The 16317-nt window shown below is 37.6% G+C and overlaps 2 protein-coding genes across 2 annotated transcripts in view; both read right to left on the minus strand.

The window, feature by feature from the left end:
• The window catches only part of LOC149072456 (uncharacterized), a 33332-nt gene extending 22355 nt beyond the window's left edge, over window positions 1–10977 (minus strand). Inside the window, exon 1 of the mRNA XM_089246938.1 lies at window positions 10828–10977. The gene's annotated coding sequence lies outside the window, so the exon portion shown is untranslated. The remainder of the gene's footprint in view (window positions 1–10827) is intronic.
• LOC149072457 (uncharacterized) lies at window positions 4594–6220 on the minus strand. The gene is made up of 2 exons (XM_089247195.1): window positions 5641–6220; window positions 4594–5165 (listed from the first exon to the last, which is right to left on the minus strand). The coding sequence occupies exons 1-2, from the start codon at window positions 6218–6220 to the stop codon at window positions 4594–4596; spliced, it is 1152 nt and encodes a 383-aa protein (XP_089103321.1).
• Window positions 10978–16317: the final 5340 nt, after the last annotated feature.

Consider the following 16317-nt stretch of genomic DNA (forward strand, 5'->3'; position numbering starts at 1 on the left):
CCATGATCTTAATAGAAGTGGCCAATAGGCCCCGTGTTGAACCTGGAGAAAAATATTTGAAGACTTTTATTTGTTCTGAAATTATTTTTTATTAATTATCAATTTTGATTAATTCTGAAAAATTATTTTTTCACTTATTCTAAAAAAGTTTGATTAATTGCTGATGAAATTAATTAATTATGAGATTAATTTTAATCTGAAAACACTTTAAATTATTCTTTAATTATTTATTGTGGTAATTTTGAAATTATTTTCCTTCTCAAAATATCTTGAAATTATTTCTCTTTCAATGACTATGCAATTATACTTTTGTTCATTGTGAAATGATTTCTATCAGAAATTACGAAATTATTTCTCTTATTGATTTGCAAATTCCATAATTATTTCTTTCAGTAGTTCTGAATTTTTCGCGAATTCTGGAATTATTTCTTTCATTTATTTATTTACTTTAGAATTTATTTCATCCGAAATTATTATTTTTAATTAATTCTGAAATTGTTTCTTTCAATTCTAGAATTAATCGTTTTTCAATGTTTTCCAATGACAACCATTTTCTGAAAATCATCGGCGGGTCACGACAAAAAATCTGGCCATGCATTGAAGACCCCTGGCTCAAGCCTTCCATATTACGTATAGCCAAGATCCCCTGTAAGCCAGGGGTCTTCAACGCATGACCATATTTGGTCCTCGAAGCTTTTCGTCGTGGCCCGCCGATGTTTCCTCATGTTATTTCTCAAAATGTTATTAGTTCAGTTATTTATTATTATATTATCTATTATTTTTTTATTATTATACATTTTTGTATCCTTTTATCAGTACTAAATTCAGTCAACTTAAATTTTATTTCCAAGCGATGGAAAAGACGTTGTTAAGCTTTTTAGAGAGAAAAATAAAACACGTTTTTTTTTTAATTTCAGAGAGTGTCTTCTTGCATAATAGTAATTTATAAAATCAGGTTCAAAAATTTCAAAATTCTTTGTCAAAAAATTTCTGTCCAAAATAATCTGATGGAAAAATACAGGGCTTGACAAATCCCAGGCACTAGGTCACCATGGCGACTAAGAAATTGCCCTTGACGCCTAATATTTTTATGTATGATAACTGATAACTACATTGAAGTCTGAGGACAGTACAGAATTATCGGAAATTATGTCGACATTTCTGCCAGCATGAAAGGGGTCCTGAACAAGTCAGAATACACATTTTTGGACTTATTTTGTGGGGGGGGGGGGAATCTTGGCGACTATAATATTTTGTTGGCACGTAAATTTTTTTTTTTGATTTGTCAAGCCCTGCTCATGTATATGTACACTCTCATGTATTTGAGCGTATGTATAACATTAATAGGTCTACATATACTGTACGCAGGCAGTATATGATGTGCGCAGAACCAAACTTTGTGGGAGAGACCGGGGTATCTCTCCCAGAAAAAATTTGAATCAGTAACCTTTAAAAGGAATTTAAAACAAACCGAAATAGAAAGAAAATCCATATAAATGCTATATGCAACTTCTGTCGATATTTTAATTTATTAAAAAAATAATCTAAATTTTTGATCACCTTGAGGCAGACATCAATAGATTTACCATATTTTACTGAGGCAAAAATCTTTTTCCACAAAATAAGTTAAATAACCCATCATCGCTGAAATCAAATACAGATTGAGGATAAAACACAGGACATTCTGGTTCCAAAAGGGACGTATGGTCAATAGGAGATATATGTTATGACCCCTGTACTAAGTAATGTCCCATAAACTTTGAGCAACATAAATCATTTTTAACTTCCAGCGTCCCTGGGGCTTGTCTTTATTTTATTGTGGTAGGCTGAGCTGAATCTCGTGGTTGTTTTTTTTTTCCTTGTGTTATTATTCCGTCCGATATTCTAAAACATCCAAGATCTGAACCACCGATCGCTTGTGTAGAGTGGAGACACACTCTTTGTTCTGCACACTGTATGTCTTTTGCGAAAATTCGGAAATTGCGATATAATCCTGTTGTTTTTGAAATTTTTCGACTTCACAAAAATAATCCTTGGAAAATTTGGAATCAGTGTGTGAAATTTTGAGTTTTTTGTGTGGACAAGTTTTGATGAGAAAAAGTCGAGTTTGTGAAAATTTAATTCCCTGCACAAAGAGCTCAATCAAACGACTCTCCCACGTTAAGGTCAGGAAGAAATGCTGCCATTTAACTGATAAGAATTTTTTTCCTTTTCTCTTTATGAAGCGGAAGGAATAATTTTTATTATTTTCTTGCTTGCTTCTGTTGTATATAAAATGCCGCAATTTCGTGTCTAAAACATGAAATTTTTCGTCAGAATTTGAGATCGAAGGAACATAATCATTCTGAGATGATTATTTTTCCCATTAATTAATTAATTTGTCAGAAAACTAATTAAGAAAACAAATGTTATTTCTGTGTTTTGTCGTAATATTTTGATGTCGTAGGAAACAGAAATGTCGATTTTAAAATGATCATATATATATTGGGACATTTCACAACAAGTGTCGTGTATGTGTAAATTAATTGTCTTGATGTGAAAATTTGTGTTAATTGAATTTTTTTAAATTTCTCTTTGTCTTGTGGCTCGGAAAATTACCATGCCACTAATCATGATTGAAAGTATTTCATGTAGCATATCGTTGGAAATCTAATTTTTTTCCCCACACGATGATGTGAATGTTTTTTTATTTTGATGAATATTTATGCTTTTAATCCGGAAATCTTATATTGAAAATTATTGTTGTCTTTAAAAACTTTGTTGTAGCCCTTTCATTTTGTTGATCAGCCCCATGGTGTTTTCCTTTTGGTTTCATGTTTTAGTTTTGGTTGGCCCCTCGTGATACAATTGGATAAAAGTTTGGATGATGCTGTTTGCGCAACCAGTTTGAATGTGCACTTTCTCAAGCCCCTCCCATCATTCAATTTTCATATTAACACCGGAAAACTTTGGAGGCGTACAGTTCATCGGGATCAGTTGCACGGTAAAGTGCAAATCCCTCACAAAAGAAATCCCCCCCCCCCGAAACTCAGTCACTAAGATCCCTTCTAGTTTTGAACTGCCAAAAATCGTAACGTGGGAAATAGTGAAGTTATGAAAAAAAAAATAAGTAAGAGTCGAGCCAGTATGCTGAATCGTCAGTAAGGTCCATGCTTCCCCGAGTGGTAGTGAACCAGGAAGAAGGTTTACCGGCTGTCACCTTCGTACCAGATGGAGGAACCTCCTCGCGCCAGGAAGACGAAGATCCCGTGGCCAAGCAGTCCACCCTCGTCGAGGAAGGCTTTGGAGACTATAATAGGTTCAAATCGAAATGAACTGTCTGTCCCTTCAGAAATCTGGTTTTCAAAGATGCTAAGATTGATGTGACTTGCAATGGGTGACTGTGAGTAAAATTTCCTTCTTTTTTTTCAATTTTGTATTTCAAGAGGTCAGGCAAATCGATAGTGGGGGCCATGCAAGGCAGGATGGTGCTGCCATCTACAAATGGTATTATGAAGTAGTAGATACATTACATGCCTTTTTTTTTTTTTTTTTTTAAACATTAAAGTTCTATTATAGTTAATGTATGATAATGTGATAATGAATATTTAATTTATTGTCTATAACGTATGGGTTTAACTACAGTTCTCTCTGATCTTCTCAGGATTTGACCTGCTTCTGGAATTGCATCTGAAGTTGAAGATGCCATCTTTTTAGCTGCCGTTAAAGGTACAAATCTTCAACTGTTCTGGTTCTAGTGATCTTCTCATTAGTTGTTCTGTCTTCTCTTACGTGGTGTCTATTTCTTCGATATGTACCTCCACCTTTTCCCTCGATGATATAGGAACAAGGTTTCGGTCCTGTCTTGGTTATGACACCTTGTTGCCATGGTTCACGAGGTCTTTTCTTGAACCAGACCCTCAAGCCTTGTTTGAGTTCAGGATGATGCATTGCATGTTTGTCAAATCTTTCCTTCTGTTATGCTTGTCTGGTTTTCAAGATTTTACTGGCTTCAACTGTAGAAAACTTTGGCTTGAGTTGATGAGGATGAGTAGTCAAAAAGGATCTTAATCGTCTGCCCATCAGCAGTTCAGCTGGAGAAGGAAGATCCTGTGTAGGTTGTATCCTATAATCCAGTAGGACCGTATGTAGATCTTTACCGTCTTCTAGAGCTTTTGTGAGAGACTTCTTCAATATTTGTACAGCTCTCTCAACTTGGCCGTTGCTTCTGGGAAAGTGAGGTGAAGTAATACTGTGTGTCACGTTCCACTCTTTGAAAAATTTTCGAAGGCTTTCTGCATGAAATGGTGGCCCTCCGTCACTCACCAATTTTTCTGGTATTCCATGCCTTGCAAAGATGCTTTTCATTGCTTCTATTACTGCCTTTGCATTAGTACTCTTCATGTTTTTAACTTCTATGTACTTTGAGAAATAATCGATCATCAAAAGATACTGTTGACCTCTCAAGTAGAAAAAGTCACATGCCACTTTTTCCCATGGTCTTCCAGGCAGAATTTGTTTGAACAGGACTTCTTTAGAATTTGCTGACAGATTTTACATCTATTGATGTAGTTTTCCGCATCGTCATTTATTTTCGGCCAGTAGAAATATTCTTTAGCTTTCAATTTGCAAGCAATAATACGGTCTTGCAACTTGTGGCACAAGTCTCTGGCCTCTGCATATTATTCCTTCTTTAGAATAATACAGCTCATCTCTACAGTGCCAGTAAGGCTGAGCTGCTGCTCTGGTTCTATTCTTTTCTGGCCATCCCTTTTGAACATGATGAAGCACATCCTGCAGCTCAGCATAACTTGCTGTCATCAAAGCATATTCGTGCCACTTATTGGGTGTAGCACATGCAAGGAGATTAATCGAGACAGCTGCTTCTTGCTCGTAATCCTCTTCAAATTTTTCATTTGGCGATTGAGCTCTTGACAAGGCGTCTGCAATCTTTAGCTCTTTACCAGGTATGAACATAAGTTCAACATCATATTTGTTCAATCTCAACAGGATGTGCTGAAGTCTGGGAGAGATTGTGTCATATTGCTTTTTACTCAACCCTAGAAGGGGCTTGTGATCAGTTTGAACAACTACTGGTCTTCCATAGGTGTAATAATTGAAATGTTCCAGCCCATAGATCACAGCTAACAGTTCTTTCTCAATCTGTGCATAGCGTGTTTGAGCTGCTGTAAGTGTAGCAGATCCATATGCAACTGGTTTGTTATCTTGTAGGAGAACTGCTCCTAATCCGTGCTAGCTGGCATCCACTGAAACAGTCACTGACTTTTTCACATCAAAATATTGTAGACATGGAGTCTATCATTTGTTTTAATTTGTCAAAATCATGTTGGGTATTTTCATCCCACAGCCACTCAGTATCTTGTTTTAATAGCTGACGTAGCGAGTGAGTTAAACTAGACAAGTGAGGAGTGAACTTGGCTAGATAAGTTATCATTCCAAGAAATCTTTGTATATCCTCACGACATTTGGGAACAGCAAACTCGTTAGTGGCCTTAACTTTTTTGGGATCTGGAGTTATTCCAGTATCAGACATTATATGTCCTAAATAATTGACTGATGTTAAGGCTAATTGTGTCTTTTCAATATTGAACTTAAGATTAGCTTCTCTGGCTCATGTCAGGGTTCGACAGAGTAACTGACAATGTTCTTGCATGGATGAAGATCCAAGGGCTATGTCATCAAAGTATGGATTTATTTCTGAATCATCTTCAAAAATTTCATTCATGGCCCTCTGAAACTCTTCTGGGGCATTGTTTAGCCCAAATGGTAAAACTAAAAATCGATATCTTCCCCAAGGTGTTGTGAAAGTTGTTAAAAATGACGATTCTTCATCAAGTGGTAACTGCCAGAATCCATTTTTTGCATCTAAGATTGTAAATACTTTACATCCTTGCAGCTTTGTTATCAGATTATCGGCTGCTGGTATTTGATAGTGAGGTCTTTGTATGGCATCATTTAATGGCCGTGGGTCTAGACAAATGCATAATTTTTTTGGTGTATTCACCACAACCATGTTGCTGACCCACTCAGTAGGTTCCTCTACTTTTTCAATTATTCCATTATTACTCATGCGTTTAAGCTCCTGTTTCACTTTGCCATGAAGAGCCAATGACACTTTTCGTGGAGCTGCCACATTTGGTGAATAATTTTCTTTCAATTTAATTTTTACAGTACGTTTGAGTCGTCCCACACCAGTAAAAGCATCTGAGAATTCTTTCATAACTTCTTCCGGTGTATCACTCTTATGTGAATTTCTTCTGATTCTTGACCTCACAATTTAACGAACACTCGCCCAATATTGGAACTACATTATCACTGTAGTCTAGCACTGGTTGTTTAATTTTCTTTACAGTTGGCTTTATTTTCCATTTTAGTAGTTCATTCTTAGGTATAATGTTCACTTGTGCTCCAGTATCCAGCTTAAATTTGACTTCGTTGCCATTAACTAGGATCTTCTGAAGCCACACAGAGTTTGGTTTTTCATTCTCTAAGGCATCAATTGATTTTAATTCACCTAAATAAACAGTATCTGAGCCGCTGTCGTCACTGGCGAGATCTACTGTGTTAACTCGGCGAGTATTTGATCTTTTATAGAAAGTTTTCTTCCTACATACTTTGGCCCAGTGATTTTTTCCACCGCACTTGCGGCATTTACTTCCGAAGGCCGGACACTCTTTTGGACGGAGTTTTTTTCCACACTGTTTAAAGTCTCTCGGCTCGGCGTTTTCGTTGTTTGCTGACCGCAACAATGCTGTGTGGTGTTTGTTTCTCTTTACGACGTCGACCGTTATTTTGCTTTCACCCATCTCTGTTGCCTGTGCCTTACTATGTTCGCATGTTTTTCACTCGCTAATGATGTCTTGCAGTGTTTTCGTTGATCTACTCGTTTCTCGGACCAGTCTTTCTTGTAGTGCTTTGTCACTCAGTCCTTGGATGATCTTGTCACGGAGCATTCTTTCCATCGACTGACCGTAATTACACTCGACGACCGCGCATCGTAGTCGCGAATAATAGTCGACAAATTTTTCGCCTTTTTCTTGTTTTATTTCAAGGAACTTGAAAGATGCATAAATCTCATTCTGATAGTCCGAGAAATATTTGTCGAACTCACGAAGGATTTGTTCGAGCGATATCGCAGTGCTTGCCGCTGCGGGCGCAATATCGAAGGATCGCAACTGCTTCTTCAATTCCTCTCCACACACATGACGAAAAAGAGCAGTTTTCGTAGTTTCAGCCTCAGAGCTGAATTTAAGCGCTTCTAAATAATCCAAGAAATCTTCCTTCCAATACCTTTATGCTTCGGACGGGTTTGCTCCGGCATCGAATGGCTGGATGGTCGGCAGGCTGTTCGCCATCTTTTTCAGATCTTCGAAGCATAAATTCAAAAATACGTGAGTATTTCTCTAACTGACACCATGTTATATATTGATGCTTAGCTATTTACTGTTTGGTCCACTAACTATAGCGATGGACACAGATTACTACAACCAGTTAGCATGGCATCCAGAGCATGACTGCCCTTCTTTATTACAATCACTATCTTACAAGGCAGGATGGTGCTGCCATCGACAAATGGTATTATGAAGTAGTAGATACATTACATTCAAATTTTCGAGACTTTGTCAGGTAGGGCCTCAGAAAAATCACTTGGCCTGGGGGCCCATTATGCTCTTAAGACGGCCCTGCCGAGAACCATCCTGGTGTTGCGGATAATTTTCCACACACAAGACTTCGAGATTGCAAAACAAGAAGTGGTTCGACAGACAAACCCTGATTTATTTACAGAACAGCAATTTACACGTATTTACAACCTAACCAGAGAGCTAACAACTTTCTCGTACAGTTCAAACACAACTGACTGTTCATCGAATCTCTCTATTCGAGTCTCTTTGAGCCTGCCATCTTGTGAGCGCCGCCCTATTTATAACCCAGAAGAAACTTCGAGAAAAAGAACATTCCACCAAATTCTATTTTACAGTTTCCAATTTGGCGGCGTCACCATATGGGGGGGGGGGTGTTTATAGAATGTTCCCGCCAGTTCTCCGCCAATAGCAGGTATATCCGCTAAACCGAAACCAGTATCAATTCTCGTTGCCAACAGAAGATTGCAATAAAGGATTGTGCCATCTATCGCCTATAGTTTGTAACACCAGAACTGAAAACTGAGTTGCTGCAGGACCAATTGCCACAGGGACTCCAGTATGCCATCGCGACCTGTCTGAATGCGAGAGGGGACCATACCCCATATTAAACTCATTTTCAGTTAAATCTCGCAACATGGATTTTGAATATGCTTGCAATGATGAGCATTACTGACAATCATGTGTGCGTACTATGACTTTTGTATGGTACATCTCTTTCTCTGTTATAACTGTGTGCAGGGCCGCAACTAGGGGGGAGCAGACGGGATGACAACATTACAAGGGGGTGCCAAAATGTGCACTTGCCCCGGGTGACCAAGTATCTAGTTGTGGCCCTGACTGTGTATTCGAACCAAATTTCATTAAAATCTGTCCGCTAGTTTTTCAGAAATTCGACATAATGTGCTAATTCTCTTAATTTTGCACACGAGTGTAACTTCCTGCCAATTTTCATACAATTCAGCTTTTTTGGTGCATTATTATTTTTTGACTGAGGGAGCATACATATACACAGTAGGACATCAATTAACCAAGACATGTGGTCGGATCAAGGTCAACTGGTCAGCTATACTTTTCACTAGTATAGCATGGCACATCACAGATAAGAAAACCAGTCTTAATTTTAAATTGAAAGAAATTTTAACCAGTTAAAATTTCTTTTTTCCATACCAAACAAAGCACAGGCTCTATTGACTATAGCCAATGCTGTTCACTGCCGTCATTAACCTCTTTATGATCACGGATATATAATATTGCATCCAAACGCCAGTGGAATAAATTCAAATAAGTTCTATGTGTTTTCTTTTCTCTCTCTTTACCATCGTGAAGCTTTATTGTAACCCTATAAAAAAAAAACTTCCCTGGTTTTCTATACTCTTGATAATGATTTTTTTACCCACATATATTGTATCTTTCTACTAATATACACATAAAAGTGAAAGAGAAAAGAACACATAGGGGTTTGGGTGAAAAAAGAATAAAAAACTCTTATCTATTATACTTTTTCTTTTTATGTATGTTTCCTTTCTCTTTCCTTTTCCTAATGTGCAGTTAAGTTAGGATGATGTTACCAGATTTATCGCTGATTCATCAAATAGAGATGATCCAAAGTTCTTGGCAAACACAAGTGGTTAAGGGGCTGGTGCATGTTTGGAAAACTTTATTATATACCAGAGTTTTTGACAAAATGAAAAAAAATTAAGCGCCAGTCAAATTTCTCAGGATTCAAGCCTATTTTTCTCTTAAAAAAAATAGTCAAAAATAATTTCTTAAATCAATTTTTCCAGGATTTCAAGCCAGTTCCCATGTTGATAGACACTGATACAAATCCTGAAAATTTTGTGTTGCTTACATTTCAATCTAGTAATTACAAATATACAAATCTTAAGCACCAGTATTTCAGTCGTGACAAACTAATTTTCAAGTTGCCATGACAACCTGGCACCTGGAATTTGTCGATCCCTGTCATACACACATATATAACAAAAGTAATATACAATGGTTTGCAAACATAATTCATTCTGTGAAGGTGCTCATAATCCAAAGCACTCATATATCAAAGCAAACTTTCCTATTATTACAGCTCCATGAGTAAAATGCATGATTTTCAGAACTGGTGATTTTCAAACTGTTGATTTCAAAATATTTTTGCATAATTCTTACAATCACTATTATGTAGCAAAGTTCAATTGTTTTTGTTGGTGAATAAATTAACCTGATTGGCACAGCCTTTCATTTCTCATGTTTTCAGGATCATTATAATGATCTGAATGGTGAATATACTATTCACCAAGGATCTTATTATCTGAGGTGACTCTGGACCTATTACTCTCAGTTAATCAAGGTTCTACTTTATATTGTATTGTATTCTCTGCATTAATTAGCATGCCATAAAAATCGGGAGACACCGGCTTTTTGAATGTTGGAGTATGATCCATTGCTGGCATGCCAGAAAAAGTAAGGTTAATAAGGATCACTGAATACATCCAAAAGACTATATCAATTCACATTAAATGCTGAGTAAATAAGTGACCGTGAATGAAATAATTTTTCATTGTGGCAAATATGTTTTGCCAGAGAACTTGATAACAAAAATTGAATAAATTGGTGTCATGAATGTAATTAGAATATTGGTAATAAAAATTGAGAATTTACTTATTGCTGTAATTTAATTATGATCAGCCTAATAAAAAATATGGATACTGTATTTTGCCTGTTCAGACATTGAAAAACATGCTGTCATTTCTGCATGACAACATCATGTTTTGTAGTGCAATTGTTTAATTTCTTGCTAATTCTATTCCAATTTCACACATAATCAAAGGATTACAGAAATACTTCAAAGTCTACTTAAGTTTCCATTTAACTTATGTAAATAAATGGATATACTTAGTATCCAAAATTTTTAATAAATCAAAATTTGTGGTAGCAAAAGCAAACAAAGGCGAACCATCTGAATAGTAGTTTAGGTAAAGCAAAGGGATCCTAAAATGTTAAGAACAGAAAAAGTTCAAATCAGGTAATTCAAATGATTCTTAGAGTCCAAATATTTATGAATTATCCCAAATATGTGACTCAAATTTCCTAGCATGTTGGTCTACCTTGATGTTTTAGGGCATGCCAGCTAATGCGAAGGAATATGATAACAATCATTATCAATCACTGAAAATATGTCTAAAAAAACTACCTGTTACGTAAATGAGGATCAGTAATGTAACGAGTACATGCTGCCCATACCAAAGGATGAACCACACTGAAGACACCACTCACCCACCTATAGAAGTTAATTCATGTTCATCAGATTTTCAATGCATTCTAAAAGTCTTTGAATCATGTTCAATCTGAGAGATAGTATAAGCAGTGATTTATTAATATATTATAAAAGAACCAGATAGGATTATTATAGAGAAACCACATGTGAAAAAAGAAGTCATGTCCATTCAACATCAGCAATCCAAGCTTAAATTAAATACTTTACTCGATGTCATTTGCAACCTAAACTGAAGAGCCAAAAAAACTGGTAAGGCATGCTTATGCCAATAAAGAGATATGGAACAAATCAGAGTACGGCGCTGCGGTCGGCAACGCCTATATAACACAACAAGTGTCTGGCATAGTTGTTAGATCAGTTATTGCTACTACAATGGCGGGTTATTGAGATTTAAGTGAGTTCGAACGTGGTGTTATAGTCGGCGCACGAGAGATGGGACATAGCATCTCCGAGGTAGTGATGAAATTTGGATTTTCACGCACGACCATTTCACGAGTGTACCGTGAATATCGGGAATCCGGTAAAAAAATTAAATCTACGACATCACTGCGGCCGGAAAAAGATCATGCAAGAACGGGACCAACGACGACTGACGAGAATCATTAAACGTGACAGACGTGCAACCCTTCCACAAATTGCTGCAGATTTCAATGCTGGGCCATCAACAAGTGTCAGCATGCGCACCATTCAACGAAACATCATGGATATGGGCTTTCGGTGCCGAAGGCCCACTCGTGTACCCTTGATGACTGCACGACACAAAGTTTTACACCTCGCCTGGGCCCGAAAACACCGACATTGGACTGTTGAGGACTGGAAAAACGTTGCCTGGTCTGACGAGTCTCGGTTCCAATTGCTTCGAGCTGATGGACATGCACGGGTATGGAGACAACCTCATGAATCCATGGACCCTACATGTCAACAGGGGACTGTTCAAGCTGGTGGAGGCTCTGTGATGGTATGGGGTGTGTGCAGTTGGCGTGATATGGGACCCCTGATACGTCTAGATACGACTCTGACAGGTGACAGGTACGTAAGCATCCTGTCTGATCACCTGCACCCATTCATGTCCTTTGTGCATTCCGATGGACTTGGACAATTTCAGCAGGACAATGCGACACCCCACACGTCCAGAATTGCTACAAAGTGGCTCCAGGAACACTCTTCTGACTTTAGACATTTCCGCTGGCCACCTAAATCCCCAGACATGAACATTATTGAACATATCTGGGATGCCTTGCAACGTACTGTTCAGAAGAGATCTCCACCCCCTCTCACTCCTACGGATTTATGGACAGCCCTGCAGGATTCATGGTGTCAATTACCTACAGCACCACTTCAGACATTAGTCGAGTCCATGCCACGTTGTGTTGCGGCACTTCTGCGTGCTCGTGGGGGACCTACACGATATTAGGCAGTGTACCAGTTTTTTTGGCTCTTCAGTGTATTAGCAGAATGTAGCCACCGTCAATCTCACAGAGATATTCAGCATATATATATATTCTCCAAGGATGGAATATTCTATCTGCTTTTTTCATAGCTTAGTGGTGGAGTACTCGTCCAGCATACAAAAGACAGGGCAAGGCTGGAGGGGGGGGAGACTTTGGGGTCTGGTTCCCCCAAAATATGAGAAAATGACTGAAAAAAAGGGAAAAAGATGCCAAATATAATGGTATATTACAATGGTGTAAGAAATTAAGAGAATTTGCAGACTTGGTCGATTATCTCTAGAACTACTGTACCGATTTTAATGAAATTTGATATGTACATACATTGATACAATACAAAACAAATAACCATTCAATAACTGTAATACACATGCATGATCGTGTGTAACACTCGTTGGAGTCGGACGGTATGAAACAGCGGTTGCAGAATAAACAAAAAAATGGGTTAATAGGGGGTATGGTCCCCTCTTACAGATATACAGGTCTCGCAGCATGATTTCATACTTGAAATAAGGCAGTTTATCATTTCCTGTGGCAATTGGTCCCACTCGTTCAGCAACGCTGTTTCCATTCCCTGGATGGTTCCCAGAGGGGGGTTGCAAGTTGCAATTTCCCTCCCCAGAGTGTCCCAGACATGCTCTATAGGGTTAAGGTCTGGAGATCTGGCTGGCCAATCCATCCGGCTAATATCCTCACTCTCTAGAAAATCGTCGAGCAGAAGAGCTCTATGTGGCCTCGCGTTATCATCCATTAAAATGAACTCAGGGCCAACTGCACCCCTGAAAAGGCGAACATTGGGCTCCAAGACCTCATCCCTATACCTCACACCAGTCACAGTGCCTCTTTCAAAGACATGGAGAGGTGTGCGGCCATCCAACGTGATGCCTGCCCAGACCATTAAACCTTCTCCGCCATAATGGTCGATTTCGCGGACATTCGAGGGTAGGTAGCAGGTCCCTGGTTCTCTCCAGATGAACGTACGGCGAGAATCGGTGCTTAGGCTGAACCGGGACTCATCAGTGAAGAGAACGGTCACCCATTGATCCATACTCCAATCTCTATGCTCTTCTTACAAACAACCCTCTCTCATGAAGTCGTTTGGAAACAGTCACCCTTGATACACGGGTTCCTGTGGTTGCATACAAGTCACGAGAGAGCTGAGAAGCTGTAGCACTCCTGTTATGCCTCGCTATTATCGACAAATGGCGATCTTCTCTGGCCGTTGTGGCTCTAGGACGACCTTGCCCAGGCTTTCTCTTGATGGATCCGGTATCCTGGAACTGTTTTCATAAGTTGCACACGACGCTGGTCGTTAAATTGAACTCTCTACAAATCTAGACTTGAGATTGGCCTGCTTCTAGCCTCCCCACAATTCGCCACCTCATTCCATCATCTAAATGTTGGAGGTTACTCATTTTCAGGGTTGGTATAAAAACCGGTTTTTTTGAAAAAAACCAAAAAACCTTGTTTTTTTGGTTTAAACCGGTTTTTTGTTTTAAATAGTATTAACATTAAAAACAATGAAATTTTCTGAAAAATCATTTGAACTTCCAATAATTAACTAAAATAAAATGTTTATTAATGTAATTAACACTATTCCCATGCTAATTAATCAATAAATATTTATTACATTTTAACAAAAACCAACTTTTGCAATTTAATTATTTTTTGCTTAACTCAATGGATTACTGTGTGTTTGAAAATTTTTTTAATGTTATTATTAATCATCTAATATATAAAGGTTTTTCTCCAGTTACTTTCAGTATACTTAATTAGGAAGATATTTTGCAAAAAGTAATAAAAATTAGGTGAATATAATGTATTCAATGAAGCATAAATAATGCAGATTAATTAGCAATGATTTACGATATACAGGGTGATTATAACTAAGGTTCTGATTTCAAACCACTGTAAAAAAAACGATTGTCAGAATGACTTGAAAATTGACATGAATATTCCTGAAAAAATTTTATTTGATAAAGGGGAAAAATTACTTGAAAATGTAAAATTAATGACATCATCCAATGTGGGAAATTTGCCCGCAGAATGGAAACGATAGCCAGTCATGGCAGAATGATACCTTAATTATAGCATTTCATGATTTCATAATTCATGGAAACATCACAAAAAACGAAGTAATTGAACAAATAACTACAACTTACTGAAGAAATGTTAAATATGTTGTCCACCGCGTGTTCTGGCTATGAGGTTGAAAGCACCAAAATTCTTGTTCAACAACAGAATCGGAGTATGCCGTGGTCATAATGTGGATGTGCTTGCAATTCAGCTTTATTAAACCACTTAATCTGACCACTGTTTATAACATTTTGAGGTACCCCCACAGCCAGAAGTTGCAAGGGTTAAGGTGCATCCTGTCAAAATGGGTCTTCAGCAGCTGCTTTGCTGGTATTGCAATGTGCATCTTGATAGAAGTTCTATCCACACACTGATGCTGTGGAAGAGCCGAAATGATGTGGTTGCACAAAATAGATTATACTGCTGGCCAAGTACAGCATCGTCTACTTGCACATTTTGCACTTTTTTCTTTTGCGAAAGAAACTTCCATTGCTTCAGGAGTATCCATGCAAATTTTCAAGTCATTCAAATCAGTACTTATTCTATAGTTTTGGAATCAAAACTTTAATTATAATCACCCTGTATATAGCTGATTATTTTTCATAAATCTGTTACTACTATACAGTAGAACCTTGATTAACTGGGCTTAACAGTATGTGTGTGAAAGTATAAAAAAAACAAATATTGAATATTAAGACTGGGAGATATACAGTAGGAGATGTGCTACTTCTTATTGGAATGAAAATGTATGTGAGGTAATGTAACAACTAGTACACTAGTCTTTGTCCTTTAAGGACAGCTGGTGTCTTTATTGGATTATAGGACCACCTGCCCCTAGCATGATGGTGTCACTACTGTAGCTGCTTCTTTGTGAAGGGAAAAAGAAACCCTGTGAGATAACACAACACTACATTTAGATGTGTGATGCAATCCTTATTCATGAATTTGCTAAAGATAGAGCATCAGAATGTAGCCAAAGGTTAGAAAATGTTGTAAGAATGAGAAATTTTGGCTTTTATGTATAACTTTAAATGACTAAGATACTTCATATGAAAAATATATAGATATTCTGGCCACTTTTATGAGACTTTTTGAAAAAAACCACTTATAAAATCTTATGTCATTTAAAGATATACCATCAGAATGTACCCCAAGGATATAAAATGTGGTAAATACAAATACAATGCCACAACAGGCAAAATGCCCAACGAGGTGGCTGATAAAAAGATGCCCATAAAAATATGGATGTCATATGTTTCAAAAATACAGCACCCCCATTAAAAATGCAATTAACACAAATTACAAACAATATATACACATGATAAAATATTATACAATGCCCATAAAGAATACTTATGGTTGTCTTATTCTAAGAATGGATAGCTTCTCGATTTACCCCAACATGTTTATCGTATTTCTTTTTAAACGTGTCAATTGTGTTACAATTTACTACCTCCGGGGGTAAGCTATTCCATTTATTAACAACCCTATTAGAGAAAAATTCCCTGCGACACCATAGCCTTGCATTGTCCCTCACCAATCGATACTGGTGTCCCCTTGTAAAAGCAGTTGATTGGCGGTGTACTAAAAGTTCATGGTCCATCCTATCCATCCCATTGAAAATTTTGAACACTTCGATCATATCTCCTCGACACCTGCGTTCATCCAATGTAAACATATTCAAAAAATGAAGTCTCTCTTCATAACTCAAGCCCTGTGTGCCAATAAGGACACGCGTAGCTCTTCTCTGCACCCCTTCAATCAAGTCTATGTCCCTCTGTAGGTATGGTCTCCAAAACCTTACCGCATACTCCAGTCCAGGACGAACTAAGCCTCGAAAAAGCGGAAGAATGACTTTAGGAGAACGCGAAGAGACCTTTTT

The sequence above is a fragment of the Pholcus phalangioides genome, unplaced genomic scaffold, assembly GCF_987345545.1.
Source record: "Pholcus phalangioides strain wild (caught in Gottingen) unplaced genomic scaffold, Ppha-v1.0 ptg000017l_1, whole genome shotgun sequence".
Classification (NCBI taxonomy): Eukaryota; Metazoa; Arthropoda; class Arachnida; order Araneae; family Pholcidae; genus Pholcus; species Pholcus phalangioides.

Excerpts from the sequence above, each read along its gene's own strand:
- LOC149072457 (XM_089247195.1), bottom strand. The coding sequence starts at position 6,220 with ATGAAAGAATTCTCAGATGCTTTTACTGGTGTGGGACGACTCAAACGT. Across the intron at positions 5,166-5,640 it reads TTCATCCATGCAAGAACATT|CAGCTCAAACACGCTATGCA; the intron begins GTCAGTTACTCT and ends CTACACTTACAG.